The sequence below is a fragment of the Clytia hemisphaerica genome, unplaced genomic scaffold, assembly GCF_902728285.1.
Source record: "Clytia hemisphaerica strain Z4C2 unplaced genomic scaffold, Clytia hemisphaerica genome assembly, whole genome shotgun sequence".
Classification (NCBI taxonomy): domain Eukaryota; kingdom Metazoa; phylum Cnidaria; class Hydrozoa; order Leptothecata; family Clytiidae; genus Clytia; species Clytia hemisphaerica.
In genome coordinates this window covers 118494-145439 of record NW_027103954.1, presented here as the reverse complement: position 1 = coordinate 145439, position 26946 = coordinate 118494, and the positions used below count along the sequence as shown (strand labels likewise).

Here is a 26946-nt window from a genome sequence, read left to right as displayed (position 1 = left end):
TTGGTATAGGATCCTCAAAGCTACTATTTGGAATAATTAAAAAAAGGGAGAGTGCAAGTTTCTTCCGGGCTAAATTTGAATGACGGTAAAGTCGAGGTGACTTTTTCTCCAGTTCTACCTTCCCAATACCTGGCTAAGCAGTGTTACTATTATGAAGTCATGAAGCATACAAGGTTTTGGCTGGTTGCAAAGACGAAATAATCAATGTCTCTTCTCTATTGAATGGGTAGAGTGTTTCGATTTCAAGAGAATTTTTGATTCCAAGATATTTGTTTCAAAAAGATAGCTGCAAGTGTAAACTGGTAAATATACCTCACTTGCAAGTTATTCAAAAGATAGCATAAAGCTTGTCTGTGTTATATATCAGACAAGCAGCTACACCCCAATAACCACTTGTCATACTTGTAACACTTGTCATACTTGTAACACTTGTCAAACTTGCAAAACGTGCAAAGCCTTCAAAGCGTGCGAAGCCAACAAAGCTTGCCAAACGTCTTGTATATCTTTATTAACCTGCGGTGTAAGGGCTTACTTAAACTATACAACATACTTAACAACATACACAGCTTACAACATACAAAGCCTGCCAAACCAAAATTTCAAGAACCTGCCAAACATCAGAAACTTGCGAAACTCTGCAAAGTTGCTAATAACCTGCTAGCATACCTCATATTCTGCTGAGTGACTTTCATTTTGAAAACATGTCAAACTTGCTCCCATACCGAGTTTCAAAATTTGTATTAGGCTCATTTAATCAGGCAAATGAAGATTTATTCGGTCGAACAGCTGGGACCCAATGCAGTGCTAATTGCCTTTATGCTATATTTTGGTCAAATTTTCGCAGAGTCTCTATTTGGAAGACTACAGACCTAGATAAAATTTTGATTGAAGGAGACAGTCTATACAAACTACTTGATACTAGAAGCTATTTATCTGTTGACGAAATGCCACGATTCATTGAGACAAATGGTATTATAACTGAAATAAATTTTTGAATAATGAAAATGGTGAAGCCAAATTAATTGATGATTACCCTTTTCTGCAAATTCCTCTGAGTACTTCTCAAAATCAAGAATTTGACGCCTTAATGATAATTAATGGTTTCACTATTGTTATAATGAAGAGGTTTCAAGGCTTTTATGTTTTTGACTCGCATAGCCGTAATAAACTTGGGTTGCTTGATCCTACTGGAATGTCATGTCTGTTAAAGTTTGAAAATATTTTTGAACTTGAGAAATATATCCAGCATTTTTATTTAGTAAAAATGGAAAAAGAGAACGCGCATTTTGAAATCCAATTTGTTGAAGTTCTTGAACTAAAAGATGAACTTAAAAAGGCACTCCAACAGGACTTTTCAGCATTTTTAAAACAATCAAAAAAGCGGAAAAATGATTGCAGTGATAGAAAAGATACTTCCAAGCGTAAAAAAACAGAAAGCAATATGAAATACTATGAACAAAACAAAGAAAAAATAAAGGAAAAAAGAAAAGAGTATCGCGCCCAAAACAAAGAAAAATTAATAATAAAAAAAAAACTTATCGCACCCAAAACAAAGAAAAAATAAATGAAAAAAATAAAACATATCGTACTGAAAATAAAGAAAAAAGGAATGAAAAGAGTCGAGACTATCATCAAAATAATAAAAATAAGTTATCAGAAAGAAAAAAGACTTATTATGAGAAAAATAAAACCCAAATTGACAATCTAATATCAAAGTTTAAAAAGCTTGTATATGAAGGTCCTTTTTATATCTGTGTTTGTTGCAACAGATGTCTCTACCGAAAAACTGTTATAAAATATTCAGCTGAAAGGTATAATATGCCTCAAGAAAATTTTTTTTTCCTATTACTTCTTTTGACGGTCAATTATACATCTGCAAAACATGCCATAGCAAACTCCTAAAAGATGCTCTACCATGCCAATCTGTCAGAAACAAACTGAAGCTTGACGAACTACCAGCTGAATTTTGTAGTCTTCGCAGACTTGAAAAAATTTTGATTTCACGTAGAATTCTGTTTAAAAAGATAGCAATCATGCCAAAAGGCCAGTTTCCTAAAATTAAAGGTTCAATTTGTAATGTACCCATTGATGTTGAAGATATTGCAAATACCTTGCCTAGAAGAACAAGTGATAATGGTTTGGTCATTGTGAAACTAAAAAGAAATTAGAATATAAAGGGCATGTTATTTTTGAGCCAATCAGACCTGATTTTATGCAACGTTTATTGAATTACTTCAAAGCTAACAATCCTCTCTATGAGGACATAAGGATTGACGTGAATGATATTTCTAATGATGGGAATATGATAGAAAATGATACAACTATTGAAAGTTTCAATTCTGAAGAGACGATTGAACATGAAGAAGAGGAAAACTCTGATGCCAATGAAACACAAGTAATGGTACAGTTTTAGAGGAACTTGAAACTTCAGCAAACCCTCTTGATGCATTTCGCTCAAGCGCAAATGAAACAACCCTCATGTCACACACCCCAACAGATGCTGAATTAGACAATGAAATTTTGACATTAGCACCTGGTCAAGGGAAAAAGCCTGTTTCAATCTTGCATGATGAAAATTGTGAAATGCTTGCCCATCCTCATTTATTTCCTAAAGGTCAATTTGGATACAAAGTCGAACGGGATGTTAAGCTAAGTCCTTCAAAGTATTTCAATCAACGCTTGTTAAACTATACTCAAAAATTTGCTTCAGACCCAGACTACATTTTTTTTGCTAATTCTGTCATTCAACAAGTTTCGTTAACTAATCAAATAAATGTTGCGATGAGAAAAGTCGCAGCCTCAAATTTGAATGCAGGTATGTTGAGTCAAAACTTTAAAGAAACAGTGAGGCAATTCATTGCAAATGATAAAGCTTTTGCGTTTATGAGTACTGTCAAAGGAACCCCGGCTTATTGGAAAAAATTTCAGCTTGAAGTTTTAGCAATGGTCAAGCAATTGGGACCACCAACTTTCTTTTTCACATTGAGTTGCGCGGATCTTCGTTGGAACGAAATGATTTCCATAATTTACAAACTCAAGGGTGAAGATGTTACCAATGAATTTATTGAAAATCTTTCATATCACGAAAGGTGTGATTTGCTAAACAGTAATCCAGTACTTGTTGCTCGTCATTTTCAATATAGAGTTGAAGTATTCTTTAAAACTATTGTCTTGGACGGTCCACTTGGTAAAACAACCTATTATGCTATTAGAGTTGAATTTCAAGTACGAGGAAGCCCTCATATCCATTCTTTTCTCTGGATTTTAAATGCACCAAAATTGACTCTAGAGACTAAAACTGAATACATTGAATTTATTGATAAAATTATCAAGGTTTATCTTCCTTCCAAGGAAGAAGACCCTGATTTATTCCACCTTGTTACAACATATCAGTTACATCGACATTCAAAGACATGTCGTAAATATAAAAATACACCTTGCAGATTCCATTTTGGAAAATTCTTTTGTGAGCAAACAATAGTTTCTGTGCCCTTACCTCAAGGATTATCTCAAGAAGAAAAGCAAGCTATTTTGACATTGCAAAAAGAAACACTAGCTAAAGTAAAGAGTTACATCAATGAAAACCTCAATCCAAGCAAGCGAAACTTTTTTGACACTGAAGCCGAAAACTATAGTCCAGTTCCATCTATCGACGAAGTTCTTCTTGCACTTAATATTTCAAAATATGATTATGAGTATGCTCTCTCAGTGTCTGAGGATGATGATTTTCATATACATCTGAAGCGTGATACAAATGCATGTTTTGTGAATAATTATTTCACTGAAGGTTTAAAAGCTTGGGAAGCAAATTTAGATATTCAACCTGTGTTCAATTATTACAAGGCTGTCACTTACATGTGTGCATACCTGTCCAAAACAGAAGATGAAGTTTCACATGCTATGACCCAAGCTGTTCAAGATGCATTCGAAAATGGTGGTGACAAGTATGAACAAATGAAATCTGTTGCACATGCCTATGTTTCAAAGCGGGAAGTATCAGTCCAAGAAGCAGTCTATCTAAGCATGCCACAGTTATGGCTTAGAAAACTTTACCCAGGTGTAACCTTTGCAAACACCAATTTACCAGAAAAAAGGTTTAAAATGTGCCTGAGTGAAAATGAAATTAATGAGCTTCCTGAGGATAGTACTTCAATTTTCAAGAAAAATATGCTAGATAGGTATTGTGATAGGCCAATTGATGCAAATGGAATTTACAGTTCTGTATCGAAAATGTGTTATGCAGAATTCTTAAGGTTTTATAGTATTGTGTATGAAGAAACTGATGAAAATGATTGTCAACCGAATGAACTTGAAGATAATTTGATTGAATCAAATCATCAAACAACAAACAACTACCCAAAGACTGTTCCACTTCGGTCAATGAAAGGGAAATTAAAATGTCGGAAAGTTCCACTAGTTCTTCGACTTCATGAACCTAACCGTAATAAAAGGCCAGAAGATTATGCGCATCATCTTTTGATGCTGTATCTCCCATTCTATGATGAAAATGAATTACTATCCCAAGAGCACAACTCTTACACAGCCAAGCTATTAGAACCTGGTATTATTGAAACTGTTGAGACCAATAGAGCCTTGATTCAACCATATGCCGGTTTAGTAGATGATGCCTTACAAAGGTTTAGAACTGACATGGTACTCAATATGAATGACTATGAACAACAGGAAAATGATGAAACCAATGCTGAGGTAGAAAATGCTCCTTCCAACGATAATGAATCAGATGATGATACCAATGAAGGTACCCAACTCAGAGCAGCGATACCAATGGAATCAATTTTATTCCCTGACAATGAAATAAATGCTCGCATTAGATCTCTCAATCAGCAACAAAGAGAAGTCTTTAATGTAATTCACAAATGGGAAGGGACTTTGTAAAAAACCTTTCTTCTAAGACACCTAAAAGTGTAGAACCATTTCACATTTTTTTAACTGGTGGCGGAGGCGTGGGAAAAAGCCATTTACTAACTACTATATATCACTCATTGTCAAAACTTTTGATGTACAGAGGTGGTGAACCTACAAAGGAAAGAATTCTTGTACTTGCACCAACAGCTGTTGCTGCAATCAACGTCTCGGGAACCACCATACACACTGGTCTGATCATCCCTACCAAAAAGCTATTTCCATTGAATGCATCTTCCAAAGATAAATTGCAAAAGAAACTAGCTTGTGTTGAAATAATTATGATTGATGAAATTTCTATGGTTTCTAGTCGTTTGTTCAGACACTTAGATTCAAGGTTACGTGAAATATTTGGTGTAGACAAACCCTTTGCTGGAAAGTCAGTCTTATTGTGTGGTGATTTATATCAACTTCCACCAATTTACAGGGACCCTGTATACAAAGCTGATTGTTCATCCATGCAAAATATTATTGCATTTGAATTATGGCGTACTTTCCAAATGGCAGAATTAACAACTGTCATGAGGCAGCGTGATGATATAGATTTCATTGATCTCTTAAACCAGATTCGTTTAGGTGAACTTGACAAAGAAAAAGAAGAGCTTTTGAAATCTAGATTTATTTCAACAGACAGTCCAGATTACCCTGCTAATACGACCCCATATTTTCGCAGAAAATAAACCAGCAGACTTGTACAATTTACAAATGTTGGATAAGCTACCAACTGAAAAGTATTCCATCGTTGCACAAGATGAGGTGCCAAAACATTTGACAAATAATGATTTGAAATTCATTGAAAATGCTAGACCAGGGGAAACAGGTGGCCTTGCCCGCATAATTCATTTAAAGGTAGGTGCTCGTGTATTTATCACAAAAAACATTGACATTGCAGATAGATTGGTTAATGGCCAAGTTGGAACAGTTATGAGGTTCAAATTTAATAGCAACAACACATAATATCAGGTATTTATGTCAAGCTTGATGATGCTGCTGCCGGTAAACAAGCATCCAATTTAGACCATGTGTGCAGAGAAAATAATTGGACTATAATTGAAAGAGCAGAATCTACTTTCGCGACACAAGAAAGAACAAAAGAAAACATGAAAATACTTTAATGGTACGAAGAAGAACACAATTCCCTGACTGACTTTATCATACGCATGCACTAGTCACAAAGTACAAGGATTGACTCTCACATCAGCAGTTGTTAGTTTTGAATTACTTAATCTTTTAATTTAATGTAGTTTGTCTAGAGTTACTGACATTAATGGACTGTTCTTAATTGGCGAATACAATAAAAACGCGATTCGGGTAAACAATGAAGCTGGTCTTGAATATGAGCGATTAAGAAACGACTGTTCTTTGCAAAATAATCTTTCTTTCTCATCAGTTACAGAACTCTCTGCTAAATATTTGCATGTCTCCCTTCTTAACGTACGCTCTCTGAAAAAACATGCTGATGACATAAAAAAGACAAAAGATCTCATTAGCAGTGACTTGTTGTGCCTCACTGAAACCCAGCTTTCTTTGTCAAGTGATACAAGTGACATTGATCAAAAATTGGACACTTTCAATATTGAGTATAACAATATGTCAGTCAATCGCTTTCAAAACAGTGCATGCTGTTCAAATACATCGACTCAAGTTTTAGATTGTGATAAAGTAGCTGGCTATACAATGATTAAATTTCTGAAAAAAACATTTAGTAATAAGGCTATTAAGCTTTTGCTTTTGTACAAGCCACCTAATTACTCGACAGATGATTTTTGTGAAGAATTAAGACAAGTGACAGCTTATGATGACATTGATATAATAGTCGGAGATTTCAACATTGACGCTCTAGATCCAGCAAACAACTTCTTGAAAAATATTCTTTCTTCATATGAAATGGTAGTGAATGAACCAACTCATCTAGCAGGTGGTCTTCTTGACCATGTTTATTTAAAGAAAAGCTTTAAAGATAAAAAAGAAGTTAAATGTTTTGTAAAGGACGTGTATTTTTCTGATCACGATGGAGTTTGTTTTGCCATATCAAACAACAATTAGTTCTTCAAACCTGTTTAACCTACTTAGCCTACTTGATCCACTTGACCGACTTGACCGACTTGGTTGACTAGACTTTTATATGGGGAATAGGGGAGGGTGGGGTCGAAGGAGTTGCAAAACTCCAGAGCAGTTTAAAATGATTTTCGATGAACTGTAGCATTCAATGAAACATGCCCTTTGCTGCTGAGATTTGCAACTCCTTCTTACACAGCCATGTACATCTAAATCTTTCATTCGTTAAAATGTAGAGAAAGCTCCAAGGCAGCTCATTGATTTTCATTCAAACTTTAAATTTATATCAACGCTGAAATGCTACATGCACATGGTGGTATTGCTTTGGGATCTAATTTAATATGGCTAGTGGGAGAAGAATGTCACAAGTCTGTTATTGATTTTTTTAGAAAGAACTTTTTCAGGTCACTCTATTTAAATAAACTGAGTTTAAACCAGTCAAGTACCGTTATGCTAGCAATTTTATCTTCCTGTGATGCTTTGAGAGTGTTGATCTTGTCACAAAAACTCTGAATGTCTGTGATCAAAATTACAAAGTAATACCTTAAAGGGAACTAATTTTTGCGGGTTTTGAGGATTTGGCCCAAACCGCAAAATTAAGTTAGCGCAGAATTTTTCAAATGTGAAAAACGTGGAGGTGGAGTAATTTACAGAACGGCTCAAATTTTCTTTGAAGTCAAAAATCTGCAAAATTAAGTTCCGCAAAAATTACATTAGTTCCCGCAAAAAAATAGTTCCCTTAAGGTATCATTCAAAAAAGAGACTTTCCTCACTAACCATACCTTTTCTGATTATTTTACATAGAACTTTAAATTATTATATACTTTTTTGTACTTTACATTTGTTTTTTTTTGTTTTACACAAAAATTCAAATTACTTTTATACAAAAATTGGAATTGTTTTTATACAGAATTTTGAATTATTTTTGTAATTTTCATTTATAAAATCATCTTTTGCAATTATTTTTTCAGTAACATGTTTTTCTTATACATATCTTAATAGTTTAAATTTTCAATTTTTTGCATATAAACCTCTATTTTATAAATCAAAATTTTACAAAATTTACAAAAAATGAACATTCAAATCTATTATCTATTGACAAAAAATAATGGACAAAATGTATATAATGAATGAGTTTTTGGTGTTGAAATGAAAATGTTGGTAATTTATTGATTGTTTATTGTTGTTTTAGTATCTGGTGTTACATGTTTGTAGTGTCGAAAAACTCCATGGCTTTGCATCGTTTGAGCTTGACATAGCGTCACGTTCCTGTATTTGATGTTGTTTGGTACAATATACTCGATTATTTCACTCATCATGGCTTGGTACTTTTAAACCATCGGTTCGTTTCTGGACACCTGAATATTGTAAAGAGTTCATAAAAATGATAGGTAAGCTAAAGGTCTCTTTTTGATCAATTTACGATAGAAAAATGTTGACACTTGACGTTCATTTCTAGGTCTTTTTTACAAAGCAATCATTTTGCAATTGCAGTACGCGACCGTGAATAATCTAAGATTGAAAATGTGAAATGACTTTGTTCATATTATTTATTATTTACCTGTGTATTTGACTTTGATATCTTCATTGTTTGTTGTAGATATGCTGTCCAGAGATCAATCAGTAACCGTATATCATGATTCATTATCAGCGAAAATATTGCTTCCCTCTAACACCATCCAATAATTTGAATGCCGACACTACAAAAATCGAAATAAGGTACTATAAGTCTCCAAAATGACCTACATTAAGTGTTTGCATAGTGGCCAATTGGTCAATTGATATTTTGATGAATGAGTATTATGTCGAAAAAGTGCGAGTCTACTGAAATGATTACTTTATAGATTATACCTATCCATGAATTGACCTCTTTTTTTAATTTGGAGAAAATAACTTGTAATTTTTTTTTCTACAGAAATTCAATCATCCACAATCAATTTCCAAAGTTTCTTCGCCACTGTTATGCAGATATGATTGAAAATACACACATTAACGTATCCTATGCTTGACCGATGTATTTTTCAAAGCTTTTACGTCATTACAGTTCGTTTTTGGAGTATTATGCTGTAATGTCTTATGGTACTTATACCTATCCTGTTTCTAATTCAATTTGTCTCGTTATTCGAAATACTGCTGGGCCTGGAAATAATGAAATTGGAATTGAACAATAATGGTAGACTTAAATTCAACTGGACAGTATTTGTCAATTTTGCAAAGGATCTTGTACAATAGTAATTTTGTTTATATTTAAAAACAACTACATGATTATCTAAAACAACATTATTCATTTTATTTGTAAATTGAAAATTATAAAATTGAAGTTGTTTCAAAGTTCGTTAATCGACCCTATTGTGACAAAATTTGATTTTTGAACCCACTTTTCCTAAGCCAAGAGTAGTTGAAATCTTTATCCTGTGATCACATGCTTTTTGCTACTCTCGATAATCTTTTAATCTATCTTATCCTTTGATCTATCTCATCCTTTCGGGCTGACCTTCCAGCGCAGCTGGTTTATTTCACTTTAAAAACTTTACTATAGTTCCTAGCAAGCGTTTTTCCAATTTGGAGGGATAAAACTTTAAGGTGAGGAGGAATTTTTCTGAGCTTCTAAAGTGGGTAGAAGGTCCGATTGAGTCTAATAACAAAGATAAGTGACTTTTTGATGCTACAGAACTATCACCTGCATTTGCTTACTATGTATGCCTTATTGTTGTACCTATTTATTTAGTCTTTGTAAAATTATTTTCAGCACATTTTCTGAATAAAACAAAATGTTTGAACAATTTAAACTGAACATTAAACACTTGTTTGGCTTCATTTGATGGGGTGCAAAAAAGTATTTGGAAGTATTTTGACATAGAATAAGATTTTGAAAGGTTTTCTGAATTCGCTACTTTTTGGTTTTATTGAGGTGTAAAACTTGAGATATTCAGAGGAAATAGTTATACTATTCAACAAAAACTTGAAAAGACTCTGATAAATTAACGGACAACAACAATGATATCTCTTCATATGATTGTTATTTAGATCTTAAGATCTTGGATTTTTGGTTTTTAATATTTACTAAACTTCCTACATAACTTAGCAACGGTAGTCAAGTGCTTCGTTATCATAAATTTTACAAGACAATGGCAAAGAATATTGATGACGAATTGCATGAGGCATTCCCACTAATCACATCCAGTTCATCGACCAGTTATTATGAAAGTTGTGAAAACAATAAAATACTTTCATCTGGAAAACTTGGTACAGACGATTCAAAAACATTACGTCGAAATATGAAATTTCATCATTGTTTTGCGTTTGTTGTTGGATGCATTGTTGGCGCTGGAATATTCATAACACCCTCTCTCGTGGCTCAATACACACCTAACTTATTTGTTGCATTACTAGCCTGGACATTAGCCGGCGGAATCGCCTTACTTGGTGCGTTATGCTATTGTGAGATGGTCTCAGTTGTCAATAAAACTGGAGCATCCTATATCTTCATTTTAGACTGTTACGGTAAAGCAGCAGGTTTTATAGTCAACTGGACGAACGCTTTGATTTTTGCGCCATGTGATGCTTGTATTTTGTTGATCACTATCGGTTTGTACGCATGTGCACCTTTCTTTGAAGATCACAATTCCGTCGAATATCTATGGTGTGCAAAACTGGTTGGTGGCGCCTGTATGATAGTTATAGCTGGTGTAAATTGCTTAGGCGCCAAGAAGTCTGGCATCTTTCAAATCATTTTCATTTCCATACAAGTCATTTTATTCCTCGTTGTAATCATTATGTCCATTTACGCCGCAGTGCATGATGGTACTTACCAAAATCTATTACCAGAGACATCATTTAATAACACCATATCGTCTTTCAAAAAAGATTTTCCAGCATTTTCGATAGCTCTTTTTAACGCGTTGTATTGTTTTGATGGTTACTCAACGATTGCTTATCTGGTGGAAGAAGCAGTGGAACCATCAAGGACAATTCCTCTTGTAACGTTCACGTCAATTCCATTCGTTACGTTTATCTACGTCCTCATTAACGTCGCATGCGCATCAGTGTTGACGCATTCAGAAATGGCGTCATCCAAAATCGTCATATCAGACGTCATTGTCAAAGTCGGTGGCAAGAATTTTATTTACTTACTTCCCTTCATGGTGACTGTCTGCGTTATACCCGCGCTATCGGCTGTCTTTTACAATCTCCCGCGTTTAATTATGTCGTCAGCAAGGGAAGGACAGTTCCCAAGTATGTTTTCACTAATACATAAGGAAAGACGAACTCCAGTACCAGCTATCTTATTCTTAGCCTTTATAACAGGTTTATTAACACTTTGCAATCTTAGTTTACAAACAATGTTACAATGTTGTAACATATCTATCTGGTTTGAATATGCATTTGCCATATCCACAATCTTGGTCAATCGTTGGAAAAGACCAGAATTGAAAAGGACCTACAAAACATGGATCACTACACCAATTATTATGATGATTGTCCCCATCGTACTCTTTGTCTTATCTTTCAATGAGAAACCTATCAGCTCTGTCATTATTTTAATTGCAATGTCGTTGAGCGTCCCAGTTTATTACGTTTTCTTACATAAACGTTGGTTTCAGAGCTCGTTACCTAATGCCACGATCAGTTTATGGTTGACTGAACGTTTACCGTTAGTGAAGTGTGAATTCGAAGGAGAACATGTTGATTAAGGTTATACTGTTGAATAAATAAATTGAAAGTGTAGTGGAAATATGTCAAAAAAATTTTATATACGAAAATGATGAAACTTTTCACAATGAAACTATCGCTAAGCAAAGTTTTCCTGTTTGTAAAGTAGAGCAAATATTACTAGCTTTTGCAGCTACTACATGAATTTTTTGCAACAATTTTTACTTTCTCAAAAATGTGATCAAGAAAAACACCATTTACACTTCTTTTTTTTATAAGAACCAGTAAATTTTTGCTGAGGCTCGGCTGTTCTTATTTTTTGGCAATTTGAGACTTGAATTGTTCTTATTTTGTTCTTATTTTTTCTAAGGTAAAAAACAAGTTTTTGCTATTTACTTTACTATTTAGAAGATTTTAGAAACCAGTAATTCTTTTTTCTATAACTCTCTAACTTCAGCCTCTCCTCTGTTCTTAAATTGTTCTTATTTTTTGGCATTTTTGAGCCTCATTGTACCTATAAAATTGTTTTCATAAAAAAAGTGTAATCGATAAGCGGTTCTAAGAATGCCATTTTTAGAGCAGTTTTGACTGTAAATTTCTAATTTTCCATGATCATTTCCAAGGGATTCCAACAAATAAAATGCAGGAGGACTTCTTTTAACTCGAAATGATTTAGTTTTGTTATTGTTATATGAGAAAACAGAGACTTGGCAACCACATAAGTGCCATTCAAAAATGACGTTTAGTTTGAAACTTTTTCTCTTTTTTGCTGCTAAAATTTGTTTTAACAGGTCTTTTTTTACAAAATTCCAAGAATATAAAATCTTCCTATTTCATACACTTTGCCGACACGTCCGCAGAAGAGCTTTAAACATCTAGCCTGTGCCAGAGTGTGAATCATGGATAATGAATTTTGTGGATTCCATAGATATTGGCACTGTGCATACAAGCAAGCATCCCCTTGCAGCCTTCCCCAATGCGGATACACATTGACATCCCTGTGTCACAGACCCGCTGGGCCCCACTGAAAAATTTCATACCCGGTGGGAAAAATACCCTTTTTATCCGCATTGAGATTTCAATCGAAATTTTCATCCCCGTTGTAGGAAAAAGTGGGTGTGAGACAGGGGTGTACATTGGTAAGACAAAGAGGAAGAAAAAGCCTACGATTCTGATTGATAAAATTTCACGTTCCAATACACGTTCCTTACAATAATAACTCACAGAAATAGAAATTTTAATTTAAAAACCTACTTTCAAAAGATAGTGCTCGAGTTGAATTTTACTCAAAGTTATTTTGGTGAATAAAATCGGACATAACATTTTTACTGTCATTTTCATATGGGCGTGACATGATCCATGTAGAAGCTGTTGATTCTCATAAAAATATTTATACAATAAAACTCATCTCCATTCTCTAACCATAATTAAAGTAAATGTACCGAATTCATTGAATAGTAATCCTGAAACGCCACCTTCCCGAGTGTGAACCCTGACAGAAGTTTCCAAGGTCTGTCAAAAAGGAAACCAAAGTTCTCATATCCGTTAAAGAATTCACTTTAGTGGCCACATCGAGGCTAATGCATGAGGTGGTCTAAAATAAATATAAGAGAATAGGCTTTTCCAGAAATAGTCTTTGCTTCTGTTAAAGATATCTGATATCCAGGCGGTTAACGATTTTTGTTTAAAAGTCGATATCCAGGGGGTTAAATATCTACAAGGGAGTGGATACCGTATTACTTCGAATAAAAGCCCCCCTTCTTTTAAACGCCCCATTCGAATAAACACCCCTCCTAAAAGAAAAATTATTTAATAAACGCCCCCTCAAATAAACGCGCCCTTCGAATAATCGCCTCTTTAGGAGAAGGAAGATTTTAGTCATTTTTTGTAATCAGAGTAGTTTTCGATGCAATTTTAGTCGTTGAACCAAAGAAATTTTGCACTAAAACTTTGATAAAGAACAAAAACAAAGGGTATATTTGCTCTAAATATTCGACTATAGACTAAAATAATCTAATAAACGCCCCCTTCTTTGAAACACCTCTCTCGAATAAACGCCCCTCCTAAAATCGAAAAAAATTAATAAACGCCCCGGGCGTTTATTCTACTTAATACGGTATCCAGGGGTTAAGTGTCTTTTCAAGTAAAAATACGATATCCAGGGGTAGAAGTATCTTTATAAGAGAGGATATCCAGGGTGTCTTTATTAATAAAGTAGGATATCAAAGGGGGTTCGATACTTCGAAAAATCAATATCCTCAATAGTGAGGACAAATTTTTTTTCTGGAAAAGCCCAATATGCTGAAAAGGGTTTTTAGAGAAATAATCTATTTCATCAAATAAACTGAAGATTATGAAAAAATATTTACAGCTCGAAGTTGATAATCTAAAATTTTATCTTAATCTAAACTAGATATTTACAAAAGTGTACGAAATGAATGTGTGAATAGATGAATTCGGATAAAATCTACTCCTTATCATCTAATGCAAATGTCTTAAAGCTTAATACGTGAAAATACTAGCCTCTTTTCTGTCAAAAATGTAATTTACAAAAATATTACCAGTGGAATCCTGCGCTTCATTCTCAAGTGATTTTAATATTTACATTGTTGTGTTAATTTTGTTGATTGATTCGTATTAGTTTAGGTTTCCCTCCAAAAATGGTTTGTAGGATTTTTTCTCCAAATTTCTCTCTTGTTTTAGGCTGGTCGTACTAATCAAGGTTAGTTCTTTTAAGTCAAAATCAATATCTTTTAGTCTCAACCCTAGCCTTGAAAACGTTTTTGATGCCAATTTGGTCATATATTCATAGTCACAAAGGAATATACCACTTCACTCTGCCAAACAAATTCTACATGGCCGGCATCAACAATTTTAACCGAAAATGGTTAATCGTGTCGTTAAAATCAGAACATCCTATTCGAATATTGTCATGTAGTTACTTGAAATCAACACGGTCAATTAATATCGACATATCAACTGATGTTTATTTTTAAAGATGGTTGATTTCCATATCATTTTAGATATCTTCAAATATCCACTTGTGACATTAGTGAGGTTCGGATATCGTCTGAGAATGTAGTTGATGCATTGGTGACACTGAGATAAGGATCTGCTGATGTGGTGATACAACTGGAAACTTCTGCTTCAGTTTTGACTCCATAGCATTCAATGTCATCATCTAAAGATACAGGGGTGTTTTTTATCGTCATTGGATTGGTAATTAATGTCCAGTCGCTTTTAAGTGCAAACTCTTTTTTCCTACCATGTGTCAACCACACTCAAGGGATTGCATGTTTTTTTATAAGAACAAACCATATAAGAACATAAGTATTCGATGACCAAAATATTAAGAACAAGTTAAGAACATTTTAAGGCTTTGTAGACTCTAAAACACTTAAGAAAATTGACAAAAATACATAAAAAATGGCGTAAACAAGAACATGTTAAGAACATTTTTAGGCTTAAAACTCAAAAAGTTAAGAACTTCCGAAGGCTTCAAAAATGTTGGATGTTCTTATAAAATAACGTTTAACTTAATTAATTACACTGGTTTGTTTTGCACTTGGTAGCAAAGAAAAGTGCATACACTTAAATGGATTTTAGGATTTATAAATTGGTTTGCGTGAAATAAAACACGAAATGCAGCTAAAACCAAATCATCACACGAGGCGATGTGCATTATGAATCTGATTGTATGGTGTATTTTGAATAATCTTTCGGATTTTAAGGAAAGTCGAGACAGTGTAACTAGTACTGAACATGATTTGCTTAACGTTTGGATGTTTAAGAGGTTAGATGCCCCGCCCCCGTCCGCCCGAACTGGACCCTCATTCACGCATTCACGTTTTTTTTCAAAATTCACGCATTCACGCAACCTAAAAAGCGGTTCCTTAGATTGACTAGACGTTCAAATCGAACAACATTGTATATCAGCTGGTAAAAAAATTGACATACTTGACACATACCTTCAATAGTGTTAGACTGTGTTTCCATTAAAAGTTTCTCTAAGTCTTCTGTTGAAATTGATGAACTAATTGATACAGGGCTGCAGGACTAAAAAAGGAGAATTCACTTTAAATAAAAGGTTTTGGCGTTTGCTTTCTATCAGTAGCTCAAGATTTATTCCCAAGACCAAAAAACAAATTTGTACGAGTTCAGCTTTCAGACTAATGGCTAAAACAATGCACAGTTTAAGTCCTATTCAAGAACATTGCAAGAGCATTTCGACTGGATATCGAGAAAAATTAGATCGAATTAACCTTGGATAAGATTTAATTTTGCTTCTATAAGCCTATTTCATAGATTTCTTATTTTGAGTGTACATGATATTTTTCTACGTCACCTGAGATTATAAGTTTTAAAAGGCAACAACAATAGAAAAAAGTTCATGAATTTGATGAATTTTCAAGTCAATTGAACGGAGGCAAAAATCCATTTTTTCAACGTTCTTCCCGAAGGTAAATCTGCAGAGATTTGTGCCTTTTCCCACTTCAAATTGAATAGAAAAAGCATGTAACAGATGCACGAATCCTATGGAATAGGTTAATTAAAGGGTGGATCTGATAAGCATACCATACGTACCCTCATACTTATATCTTTAAATATATCATTAGCTTCATCATCATCAACGTTTTCATTACGTCTTGTAGAGGCTTCAAGTTCATTTGCAGCCTGCAACATTATTTCAAAGTTCTCGTGCATCGATCTTAATTGATCTTCTTGTTGGGTCGAGCCTGATAAATAATATATAAAATGAATTATACCATTTCCTATAAATAAACTAATGTTGAGTAAACTTCTAATTTGTCCCCGTGTATCTCAGGCTTTATTACCCTACTGTTGGACGCCAGGGAATACACTGCTGGTGTTGGCTGTTTTATTTGGCGCTATCAGTAAGCACCAAAAAGCCGATAATACGCTGGGAACGAGACTTGAGAACTTCTTCACAAGAAATATCCGGGAGCGAGGACTTTGGCAAAATGGTTATTACTACAACTACATGTGAACGACAAGAGCACCTTTTTAAACCTCGAAAATGCCTGAAGGGTAAAAAAAACACAAAATCCAAAATCACCTCCCTCAAAGGGCCATGATTTCCAGAAAAAAGTCAACAAACATTTGAGGAAAATTACTCAGAGGGCTCTACATACTCTATGAAATTGTTAAATCAGATGAATATGCACTTACTGTATCTCCATGGCGACGAAGTAGTACCGCTACTGGTGTCTAAATTGTATCCATTGTTGAATAGATTTGAATACATTATACTGTTGAGTATGCTGTGATTTTGTTGGTTGTTGTTGGTTGGGAATGAATATTGTTGAGCTGGATTCATAGCCATCGATTGCATCTGGCAAAAACGCTGTAACTGGAAAATATTTGAAAAATGCTTTATTCTGAAAGTTTTGCATAATTCTCTTAAGATACTGGCATATGAAGAGAATGATTTTTAAGGAGCGAATACCGAGTGCCCGGGACCGAGTGCATGGTCCAAGGCGACAGCAACATGAGGCAGGGGTCCTCAGTTCGAATACCAGTTTTTTCCTATCTTAGGTTTTAAAATCTTAGATAGCCTAGCTGTAGACCACGTGGAAACGTTGTATGGACGCTGTGAATTTTAGATTAATGTTGAAATAACGTTGTGTGTCATCTGGGTATCCACGTAAAAGATATCAACCTTTTTTTAATTTTTAGAAAAAGAAGGGAGCAACATTTTCCATTTTTTAGGGATTGGACTATTATTTTCATACCTGCTGAAATGGTGGGTATAACCTTGATCTTTCCAACAATGATTTGAACTCTTCTAAAATAGAAAACAAAATTGAATCGGTGGTTTAGCCGAGAAGAGCGTTAAAGGAACAATTAGATGGTTTGAAATATTTAGATTACAGAAACCTTCTGTGCTCCTTAGTAAAATCTCAAAGTATTCTTGTGTAACAATTTTCCAAAATTGAGATATCAAAGTTTGAAACTTTTGAAAATGAGTTTTTACACGGCTCTTACGTTGAAATTTTATTGTTTTCATCCTAAAAACCAAACCTTATAACCTAAATATCTCGACTTTGGAAAATAATTAGGCAAAAATATTTTGAGATTTTTCTCCAGGACAATAGAAGGATCCCACATGCCAAATATTATAAACTATCTGATTATCCCTTTAAATTGACTAATTTCATAAATTCAAAAGTTTTTTATTAATGTAATGAGAAAATAAAATCTATTTAACACATTTTCCCCATCAAAACTTTTATTTTACTCACTTTCAATTATAACACGCTTTTTCTTTTATAAGAATAATGAATTTGGCCAAATAATTAAGAATATGCTGAAAATATCACCATCATAGAATTTCGAAACTGAACCTAAGAATGCCATATTCAAAAATTTTTGCTTCAGGCTCGACTTCTGGTACGTACATTTTAAATTTAGGTTGAACATTCATGGTGGAATGGGAAAAAACATTTTTAATAAACAACAGCGCATTACTTACTGAAGTCTTGTATGACTTGTATGTAAAAATCAAAATCCATAAAACACTCTGCCCTCTTGAAACTTTGATATAACTTACTTACAATTTTCCACCAATACGGCGTAGCGTTGAGAATAGAAGATTCAAAAAAGCTTACTATTGTCAAGTCTTTTCTTCGAAGATGATTTTGAAGATTTCCTATTTGTATCTTTCATGTTTAAAGTTAAAGTCGGCTTAACATCTTCTAGGTCATCAACTTCATTCTTAGGTAATCGAATCGTAGTTTCTTGGCAACCTTGTGGAAAGTCTTGATCTTCCATAGGTTCTGATTTAATGTCGCGGATGGTCGGGAATGACGTTGAAGAGTCCGATGATGACGTCGAACTTGTCGGTGACGGAATTATGTCGCCATCTGATTCTGTTTTGATGGATTTTGATGATTGGGAGCTTGAAGATAAGATCTAAAATGAAATAAAAATATACTGTTAATCGAATTTATCATGAATATATTTTTAAAGACTTTACCATTGTAAAGTCAATATTGTATCAAACCTATGCAATGCGATGACAAAAACTGTCATTGAATTGAAATTAAGTTGGAATTTACCTTTGTGTTTAGCTTGAGTCTTTGACCTTTGTTTCTCTTCGTTACTATGTAATAGAAAAATTAAAGATCTTACTCCAAACAGTGTTGACAATATTTTATAGATTTAAAAATTTTGTTCGTAGGCTATTTTGTTTCTTCAATGTCACAGATTTGTGTTGCTTTCTGGACAGATTACTTTTTTTAGCTCAACTTAATACGATCTGTTTCATCGGGAGAAATTTTAAGATCTTAGTCTCACTTAGTCTTAAAAATATTTTCTTTTTTCTTCCCGTAAAAGACGGCAAAAAATCGATAGCTTTTTGACCAGTTAAATCTCAAGGGAAGTAAAACAAACTATTTATAAAGAATAAGATGAAGAATAAGAAGAAGAGAATGAGGAAAATCTTAATTACCGAAGCCACCGTGTGTTTTATCTAATTTGAAAACTCTATGAGCATCTTTGCCATTGGTTTTTCCACAGCCTTTAACGCTGGTGATAGCAGCACTGGCATTCAAAGCACATCGGAAATTCGCTTTCCATTGTTTTGGGTTAGGATCGTCTCGCCCTATAAGCATGAGAAATGTAATCGAAAGTCAATTAAAGATACAGTAAAAGAGACATGTTTTAAAAAGGGTTTGGCGAATATCCAAAAGATATCAAGTAGTGGGCGCTATTTTATCTTTTGGTGAAAAACTTGACTAATCGAAGCATTTTTACAGAGACAGATAAGTGTTTTTGACAGGAGGAGTGAGAGTCAGTGACTCCAAACTGGATGAAAATATATTTTCTCCAAAAAATATACAGTACCTAAAACGCTCTCGGTAGATAATCAGGAGCATACAGTTTTGTTGGGACGTTACTTTAACGCTATATGGATGTTAGATGGGCGTGGTTTAGTTTTCTACATTAGAAATCATACCTGGTTTATAGACACCTGTATATAATGCCCAATCTTTAAATAATCTACCATCTTCTTCTTCGAGCCATCCTTGTCTAGATGCATGCTTCCACGAAACCAAAAAATGTCCTTTCTTTTCATCGACCCATTTCAATCCACTATATTCGTCATTTTGAATCTGTTCTTTAATCCAAGATGGCAAATTCAGTCTACAGTCTTTGTTTATTTTAAGTGTTGGTAGTTTTAGTTTAGGTCTTTGTTTAGCAGGCGATATTGAATGTGATTGTGTTGATAGTATCCGTCTATTGATGGTCCGTCGGGATGGCATCCTTTTTTTGTTGATTCTGAGACCAAAAAAATGTATAAAAATTAAAACATCTACAGTATCAGAGTATCAAGGGATTGGATTGTTAATTTTACAATATCCATAACGCATTGCATTAATAATTTTCAAAGATAATGACATTTCTTAGACAATAAGGCAAGAATAAGTTCTAGGTACGTGCGGACGGTAAAGTTCGTTTTAATCTCTCAAAAGTCTCTCTAAGGTCTAGTAAAGTCAAAATAATCTCTCTAACGGTCGGTATTTTCCGAAAGCTAGGGTCAGTCGCTTAGGGTTTAGTTTTCGGAGGTTCTCATACCCTAGTATCCCCACTGGGCACGTTGTTCATCTTACATCATATGGATGTTATGAACTTTATTATTGCGTAGTTTTACTTTTTGTACCCAATTCCAAGCTTGAAAATATATTTTCTTCATTAGGCTATGTAGATCCTTTTAATCTAAGAACTTGTAAATAGCTTCAGACAGCCGCCCTTTTTAAAGTCTAACATCATGTGATTATGAAGCGCCAAAAGAACAATAACAAATTTATATACGACAACACGTTTCAAAAGAGTATAAGTCCCAATAAACCCTCCAAACCTACAGAGGCAGACAAACACGTTCTCTACCCAATTAAAGTGTTATCGCATGTGAGCTATTTGTGTATCTCTTGATAAATATTGGTCGTTAGCCTCGTTCTGAGAAGTCAAAAACCACTTTTATTATTTGATTGTTACTTTACAACACAAATGATTGGTAATTTAATACGATTTTACAAAAAAATACTTAAATCCACCAGCAACAACATAATTCTTAGAATTTTTTCTCTTTTTTGCTGTATGTTGCATTTTTTTCTCTTTTTGTTCGTATTATAATTCCCTTTGACTCCTATCTTTCTTGTAAGCACAGTCTATAAGTTCTTACCATTTAAACAGCTTCGAGGATATGTTTTAACAGGCGCTGTTAAATGTTAACAGACCCGTTCAAACAAGTACTAAATATTGAGGATTAGAAACCCGGAAAATAATTTTATGAAAGTAATATTGTTTGTGATCGCTTCGACTCTGAAGTGGGGGGAGTTTTATTTGAAGGTTTGAAAAAGCACAAAAAAATTATTTTTAGATAGCTGTCATAGTTGTTGCAGCTTAATTTTCTTTTCCAAAAACATCCCTTCATTGAATCATCGATGATATTGAATGGATGACTTCTGAAATCTGGTAGTGCAGTAAATATAGTAAAAGGTCCTTATGGTCAGAGCCCTGAATTTTGTCGAGAAAGTACCAGAAATATCACACTTTTGGTTGAGTTCAGAACTGAAATCATGATAATTAATAACTAATGTAGTCTTTTTGGGAAATATGAGCTCCTGGATTTTTCTTTTTAATTTTCAGGACCTCCTTGAATTCTTTTCTATTTTTTTGGACAACCCTGGATTTTTGACCGTGTTTTACTAACCATAGCCCATTTTGAGATGTTTTCTATGGATTTGTCTCTTCACAATTATAATTGGCTTTATGGTCAATTTTTATTGGTCGATTAAGTATAGTTCAAAATCTAGAAATGTAATGCTGAGTTATAACTCTTTTAACTCGGAATTTTAAAATAATCTGTTAACCATCACAGAGCACGTGACTTTACAAAAAGTATATTTATTTTCTCAAAATTACTGTTGAAAGTAAGCATTACTACCTTTAAGATATCAAGGTTTTCAGTAAGCTTTTTCAAAGTTTTTCCCAGAAGATTTACATATTTAAATTTTTTGATGGTTTTTCTAAATTTTTTATTGTTGTATAAGGTTTGAGCACTTATTTCTAAAGGTTTTCAGAGGTTCTTGACAGGCCCGGCGGAAGCGGGGTGACTGGGGAGACAGTTACACAGCCTCTCTCACTTTTGAGCAAATAGGATTTCTCAAATTCCTAGTAAATTCTATCTCATTTTGAGCCTTCATCCTCTCCACTTTTGCCGTTGTTCCGCCAGGTCTGCTCAAGGTATTTAAATTTAAAATTTGAGTTTTGAAAAGCCTTTCTTATTGCCTGTTCATTCTTTTCAAAGTAGTTCTTTTTTTTAAAGAGTTTTAACCACTTAAGTTAATTACATAAACTTTCTAAAAAACCTAACGAACTTTGGTGTACTTTACTCTATTCCGGGAAAACAATACAATTCAATCACCATTGATCTCGTGGTTTGCTCTCGTCACTAAGCGGTAAATGCTATTTAAGATTTTTAGTCAATTCACCGAATCAAATTGTTAAGCTGTTTTAAGCTGTTTATAAACAGTCACTTTTGTCCATGGGAAGAAATTTATTGGCAATATTTTATAGTTGTAGCAGTTTCTTTGACTTTGAATTACTGGGAAATCTCTTCCTTTTCATTCTAGTCCACAAACACGCCCCTTCTCACACACCCACTGGGAACCCTTCCTAATGGGAAAATTGTCCAAATTATCGTCCCCACTGAATTTTCTGACTTGAAAACAAAAGAATTTAAATCCCCAGATATGAAAAATATGGGAATATCAATCCCCATTGAGATTCAGTCCGTCATTTTTATCCCCACTGGCTGAAGAAATCCTGCCGGGTCTGTGAGAAGGGGGTCTGCAAACTTGGCGACTTAAACCCACTATATGAAACCAATCTTTCAATTTTAAGAACTTTCCATACACGAATAAAGTATAGTAAGGGGACGTAAGCGCTTGGCTTGGAACTGCAACGATCTGCAAGCAGTAATTTTCGAAGAAGGAATCGATGATGAGCGATTAGGCCCAAGGGCTTTAGTGTTTTATGTTCGCGATGATGTTGAGAGGTCATTGCTTTCTTCTAATTTTTCTTAATTTAAACAAGTCATCAAGATTCATGTTTTTGTCATTCTATAAGTTGAACCTATCTCGCTTATGCAGGATGACTCAATGGCGACACCCCCTTTTCGCAGACCTACCGGGTCTGTGAAAAGGGGGTGTATAGAGTAACAACTCATTAGAATTTTAGACCGTTTTTAAAACTCAATGACATAATAAAATTCCCGGAATTCATATGTATATGATTAAAATACATGAATGAAAGCTTCTTTCAGCGTTCGAATACTGTGAATTCAAGTTAATTTGAACATTTATAAGAATCTCGTAAATTTATAAATGGAAGTCACTTTGAGGTGTAAATGTCTCTCAGAGACTTTTCAAAATCAACACAAAATTTCAATATCAAAGATTCTCTTCGCATGCTCTTACTGCTTTTTAACCTTAAATTTTCTTCATCCTTTAAAAGTTTTGGTTGCATATTCTTTAATGAGGTCAGAACTTTCACCTTGCTTGATGTGCTTATAAAGAAAAAGTTATCTTCCAAATTCGGTTGTAAATTGACAACTGAGTAATTATTTATCACAGACTAGTTAATTATGTCTTGCACAAAACACATTAACATGTCATTAACCAAGAATTCCAGAAACAGTCTGTCATAGGATCTCAACAAGGAAAAAACGTACATTCAAAAATGATGTTTGTGCGATGGACCACGTGGAATGCTCAGGGAGATCATTTATCCTTAATGTTTGGCAAAATTTAAGTCTTGTGGTCTTATAAGATTCAAACTTACACCCCTGTCTCACAGCCCCGGTGGGACTTTTCTCCTCAGTGTGGAAAATTTCTATTGAAATTCCAATGCTGGGGGGGGGGGGCAGGCGGGATATACCCTTGTATTTTCAAGGAATCTAGAGCTCAAATTTTCGAAATTTTTTCCCTCGGGCCTCGCGGTGTCACTAAACTTCAGCCCCCCCCCCCAATATGAAAATGCTTCCTACGGCACTGCAATGGGTGTAAAAATTCTATTGTTCTAAGGTTAAAAAATCCAGCTGGGATGGTTTTGGAGTGCCATTTTTAAACATTGAATTTCGAATGAGGATGAAATTAAAGTAAATTTCCCACAGGGGCGAAATTTTAGCCAAATTTTCCATTGGGGCTGGGGTCCCAGCGGGTCTGTGACACAGGGGTGTAAAACTTTAAAAGCGTTATAAATAAAAAATGTAATGAGCCATACCGTTTCATATTTGGAATTTGAATTAGTTCCCTTCGATTCCTTCAGCGAAAAGGTCTCTTTTTTTGGAAAATAAGAATAAATCCAATGATGCTTGATATCTTGATCTGTAGCCAGCACAAAAGCAAAATGATAATGTTACCCTGGATTATATCTTGGTATATATAATAATATATAATAATGATGGTCGTCCAAATCTGAAATCAACTCAGAACCAACAAAGGTACTACACAAGAATTCTAAAATCCTCTTTATATTTTATAAAGTTTTATTGCTGCCTGAAGTCAAAATTTGCGAATTAAAACCAAACCTCTGCTCCTCTCCTTGTCAAAGTACTTGGATTTCTCGAACAAAAATAACATTAAAATGTACTTCAAGATTTGTAGACAGTATATAGTAAAAACAACGTCAATATTTTTCTTCCCTTGGCAAGTTTGTACTTGTATTACAGTTCGTTTGTCGTTCCGCTCTCGTGATCAACAAATCTATGCTTTAGTAAAACTTAAAACACAAATCATCTTACAAGAAAGAATTTTCTTAGAAAATACAAACACGACACATACAGTACCTCACTTTTGTAAAAAAAAAGCAACTCAGCCATGAGTTTGATTTAGATTTGGTTTTTCCCTGACTAACGTATATAGTCTATGAATAAACAAAAAATATAACTGTCAATCAAATTCTTTTCCGAGAAAAAAAGTGATCAATCGAATTTTATTGGTTAATGTTTTTCTCTCTTTCAGATGTTTTATAAGAATCAAAACATTGAGTTAAATCACTTATTTTAACGACTTTTATATCAACTAGGTATCACCTAGGCATTAATTAACTAATAGCAGTTATAATTTCAATTCGGTTTATATCTTTATTCGCTTTACATGGAGACTTAAACTTTAAATGAAGTACCTTAGAAGTTTTGCTTTTCTAAGTTGACAGAGTAAAATTCTTACAAAATAAATATTTTTGCAAGCAGCACTTTCGACACTATTCGTGATTCGTTTCTCCTGTATCAAGCTGCTTACATGTTTGTTTGTTTTTAATAAGAACATATTTTTGAAGCCTTCGGAACAATTCGAGCTTAAAAATGTTCCCATTTGCCCCATGTTTTATGTATTTTTATCAATTTTCCTAAGAAATTGGCTATTTTAGAGTCTTAACTTGTTCTTAGCCTTTTTACCATGGAAGCCTTATATTCTAGTTTTTTCTTATAAAGAAACGTGTATTAGTGAGAAAGGCTATGTAAAATTTCTAAAATGTCTTTAAAATTAAATGCATATAGCTATTAAAGCCTTTTAATTCACGAACTCATTTATCTAAGATTTAAATTTTCATACTGTTGAACTTGATAAAAAGATTAATGCTTTCAGAGGGGCATACATCAATTAAAAATGTCTTGCAGCTATTGAACAAGCAATATGAATGGTTTATCATTCTGCCTTTATGATCTTTACAAAGATTTTATTTCCCATTTATACTGCATAGGATTTTAAACAAGGTCGAGTTTATCAAAGGAAGGGATTTGTAACTATAATCTCATTGTCTTTTAACGAGCGTTACACTCCTTCGCATGTTTTCGACGTACTTGCTCTATAGTCTTAAACCCGCCAGTGAATACACCACTTTATGTCCTTTATTTTGCAAGCCTATATAAAATTATGGAAAGAAAGATGCTTCCCGCTATAGCAACCATAGCTGTATACATTCGCTTATTTAAAACCAAGGTATGTCTTTGTCTGGGATGTACACAGACCCGATATCTACGGCCCATTTAAGATTCATTGCCGTAGAGGGTCTAAATGTCATTGTATTTTCTGATTTGAGATTTTTCAAACCGACCGCAGCGACGGAGTGTGGGTGAGAAAGAAGAAACGACGAGAGAAGTGTACCTATTTATAAATTATACTTCATCCGCACGAGAGTGTACTACGAAACGATAAACGTGAGATACACTCTGGAACAGCATTACTCTTAATATATTTTGTCAGTCATCGTGTAAATTATACGATAAAAGATAATTAGTAAATAAATAAATGATGCTTTCCCAAAGGATTTAAATGTCCAAAATGTGATTTATTATTTCATCATGGCTGATTACAAACAAACAAACAAAAAACAATCAATCCAATAGTAGAGTATAAGGTGGTCTATGTATGCCCTTCAGCACGGCCACCTTTTTGTTCTTTTAGCAAAAAAGAAAAGAACAAAAAGATAAAAATAAGATGTGATCACTACTTAATGGGGCCAAATGTGAGTTGTTCAACCCAATTGATGTTTCACCAGCCAGAGATCTCTGCCTTTTTCAATCGGGAAGACGATATAAATCTCTCAAGTGTACAGGGTGTCCCTAATTAAAGTATCGAGTTTGAACATGCGATTGAGTAGAAAAGTTTGTGTGTGTTATCGCTAAAATATAAGAACGTTCTCCATCACACAGGCTTATTACAAAAGGTAGTTACAACGTATAAATTAATCGTAATGACAAAGAAAAAAGAGGGAGAGCTTAAAATACAATTTTTTGTGAACACGCACATAAAACTTTCTACTCATAGTTGTGTTTCGACTCGATACTTTAATTAGAGACACCCTCTAGTTGTGTCGCGAACGACCCACTTGTCATGTCTGGAATAAAAGCGAAGAAACGAACTCTAACATTTGCAATTTAAAATGCCAGAAGCTTAAAACAGAACGATAAAATTAATGAACTGATTACTTATATGAGAGAAAGAAATATTTTTGCTACAAGAGACTTGGAGAACTGGTTTCTCCAAACTTGAGCTAAATGGTTATTCTTTTTCTTGGAGTTTACCTAGTAACTGCATACGCACCTGTCAGAAACGCCAAGCAACGTGTGTATGGAATGATTTTCTAGAGGGCCTCGAACTGTGCATCAAACGAAAACGTAAAAATGATGTTTTAATACTCGGATGCGACAGTATGTGCACTGCACTAAATAACAAGGACTCAAACACAATCTCTATCGGTAAATTTGTTCTTCCCCATCGGAAT

At 34.1% G+C, this 26946-nt stretch overlaps 2 protein-coding genes and 1 long non-coding RNA gene across 3 annotated transcripts; 2 read left to right on the top strand and 1 right to left on the bottom strand.

Moving 5' to 3' along the window:
- Positions 1-109: 109 nt before the first annotated feature.
- On the top strand, positions 110-9325 carry LOC136810129 (uncharacterized). The gene is made up of 4 exons (XR_010847065.1): positions 110-226; positions 8174-8372; positions 8582-8700; positions 8897-9325. It is a non-coding gene; the product is annotated as an uncharacterized lncRNA (long non-coding RNA).
- A 616-nt stretch (positions 9326-9941) lies between these two features.
- LOC136810128 (Y+L amino acid transporter 2-like) lies at positions 9942-11772 on the top strand. The gene has a single exon (XM_067066694.1). It carries the CDS (start codon positions 10110-10112, stop codon positions 11673-11675), a length of 1566 nt encoding a protein of 521 aa, XP_066922795.1. The 5' UTR covers positions 9942-10109; the 3' UTR covers positions 11676-11772.
- Positions 11773-13879: 2107 nt separating this feature from the next.
- On the bottom strand, positions 13880-24613 carry LOC136810127 (uncharacterized). The gene is made up of 10 exons (XM_067066693.1): positions 23944-24613; positions 19613-19935; positions 19106-19258; positions 18714-18757; positions 18264-18567; positions 17388-17440; positions 16825-17005; positions 16219-16370; positions 15603-15690; positions 13880-14815 (listed from the first exon to the last, which is right to left on the bottom strand). Exons 1-10 carry the CDS (start codon positions 23949-23951, stop codon positions 14664-14666), a joined length of 1458 nt encoding a protein of 485 aa, XP_066922794.1. The 5' UTR covers positions 23952-24613; the 3' UTR covers positions 13880-14663.
- Positions 24614-26946: the final 2333 nt, after the last annotated feature.

Bases quoted from the DNA above. Each gene is read 5' to 3' on its own strand.
- LOC136810127 (XM_067066693.1), bottom strand. The intron at 18,758-19,105 runs GTAATTAAGATT...TCTATTACATAG, and splicing joins TAAAACACACGGTGGCTTCG to TAACGAAGAGAAACAAAGGT. The intron at 17,006-17,387 runs GTATGAAAATAA...AATATTTTCCAG, and splicing joins TATACCCACCATTTCAGCAG to TTACAGCGTTTTTGCCAGAT.
- LOC136810128 (XM_067066694.1), top strand. From the start codon at position 10,110: ATGGCAAAGAATATTGATGACGAATTGCATGAGGCATTCCCACTAATC.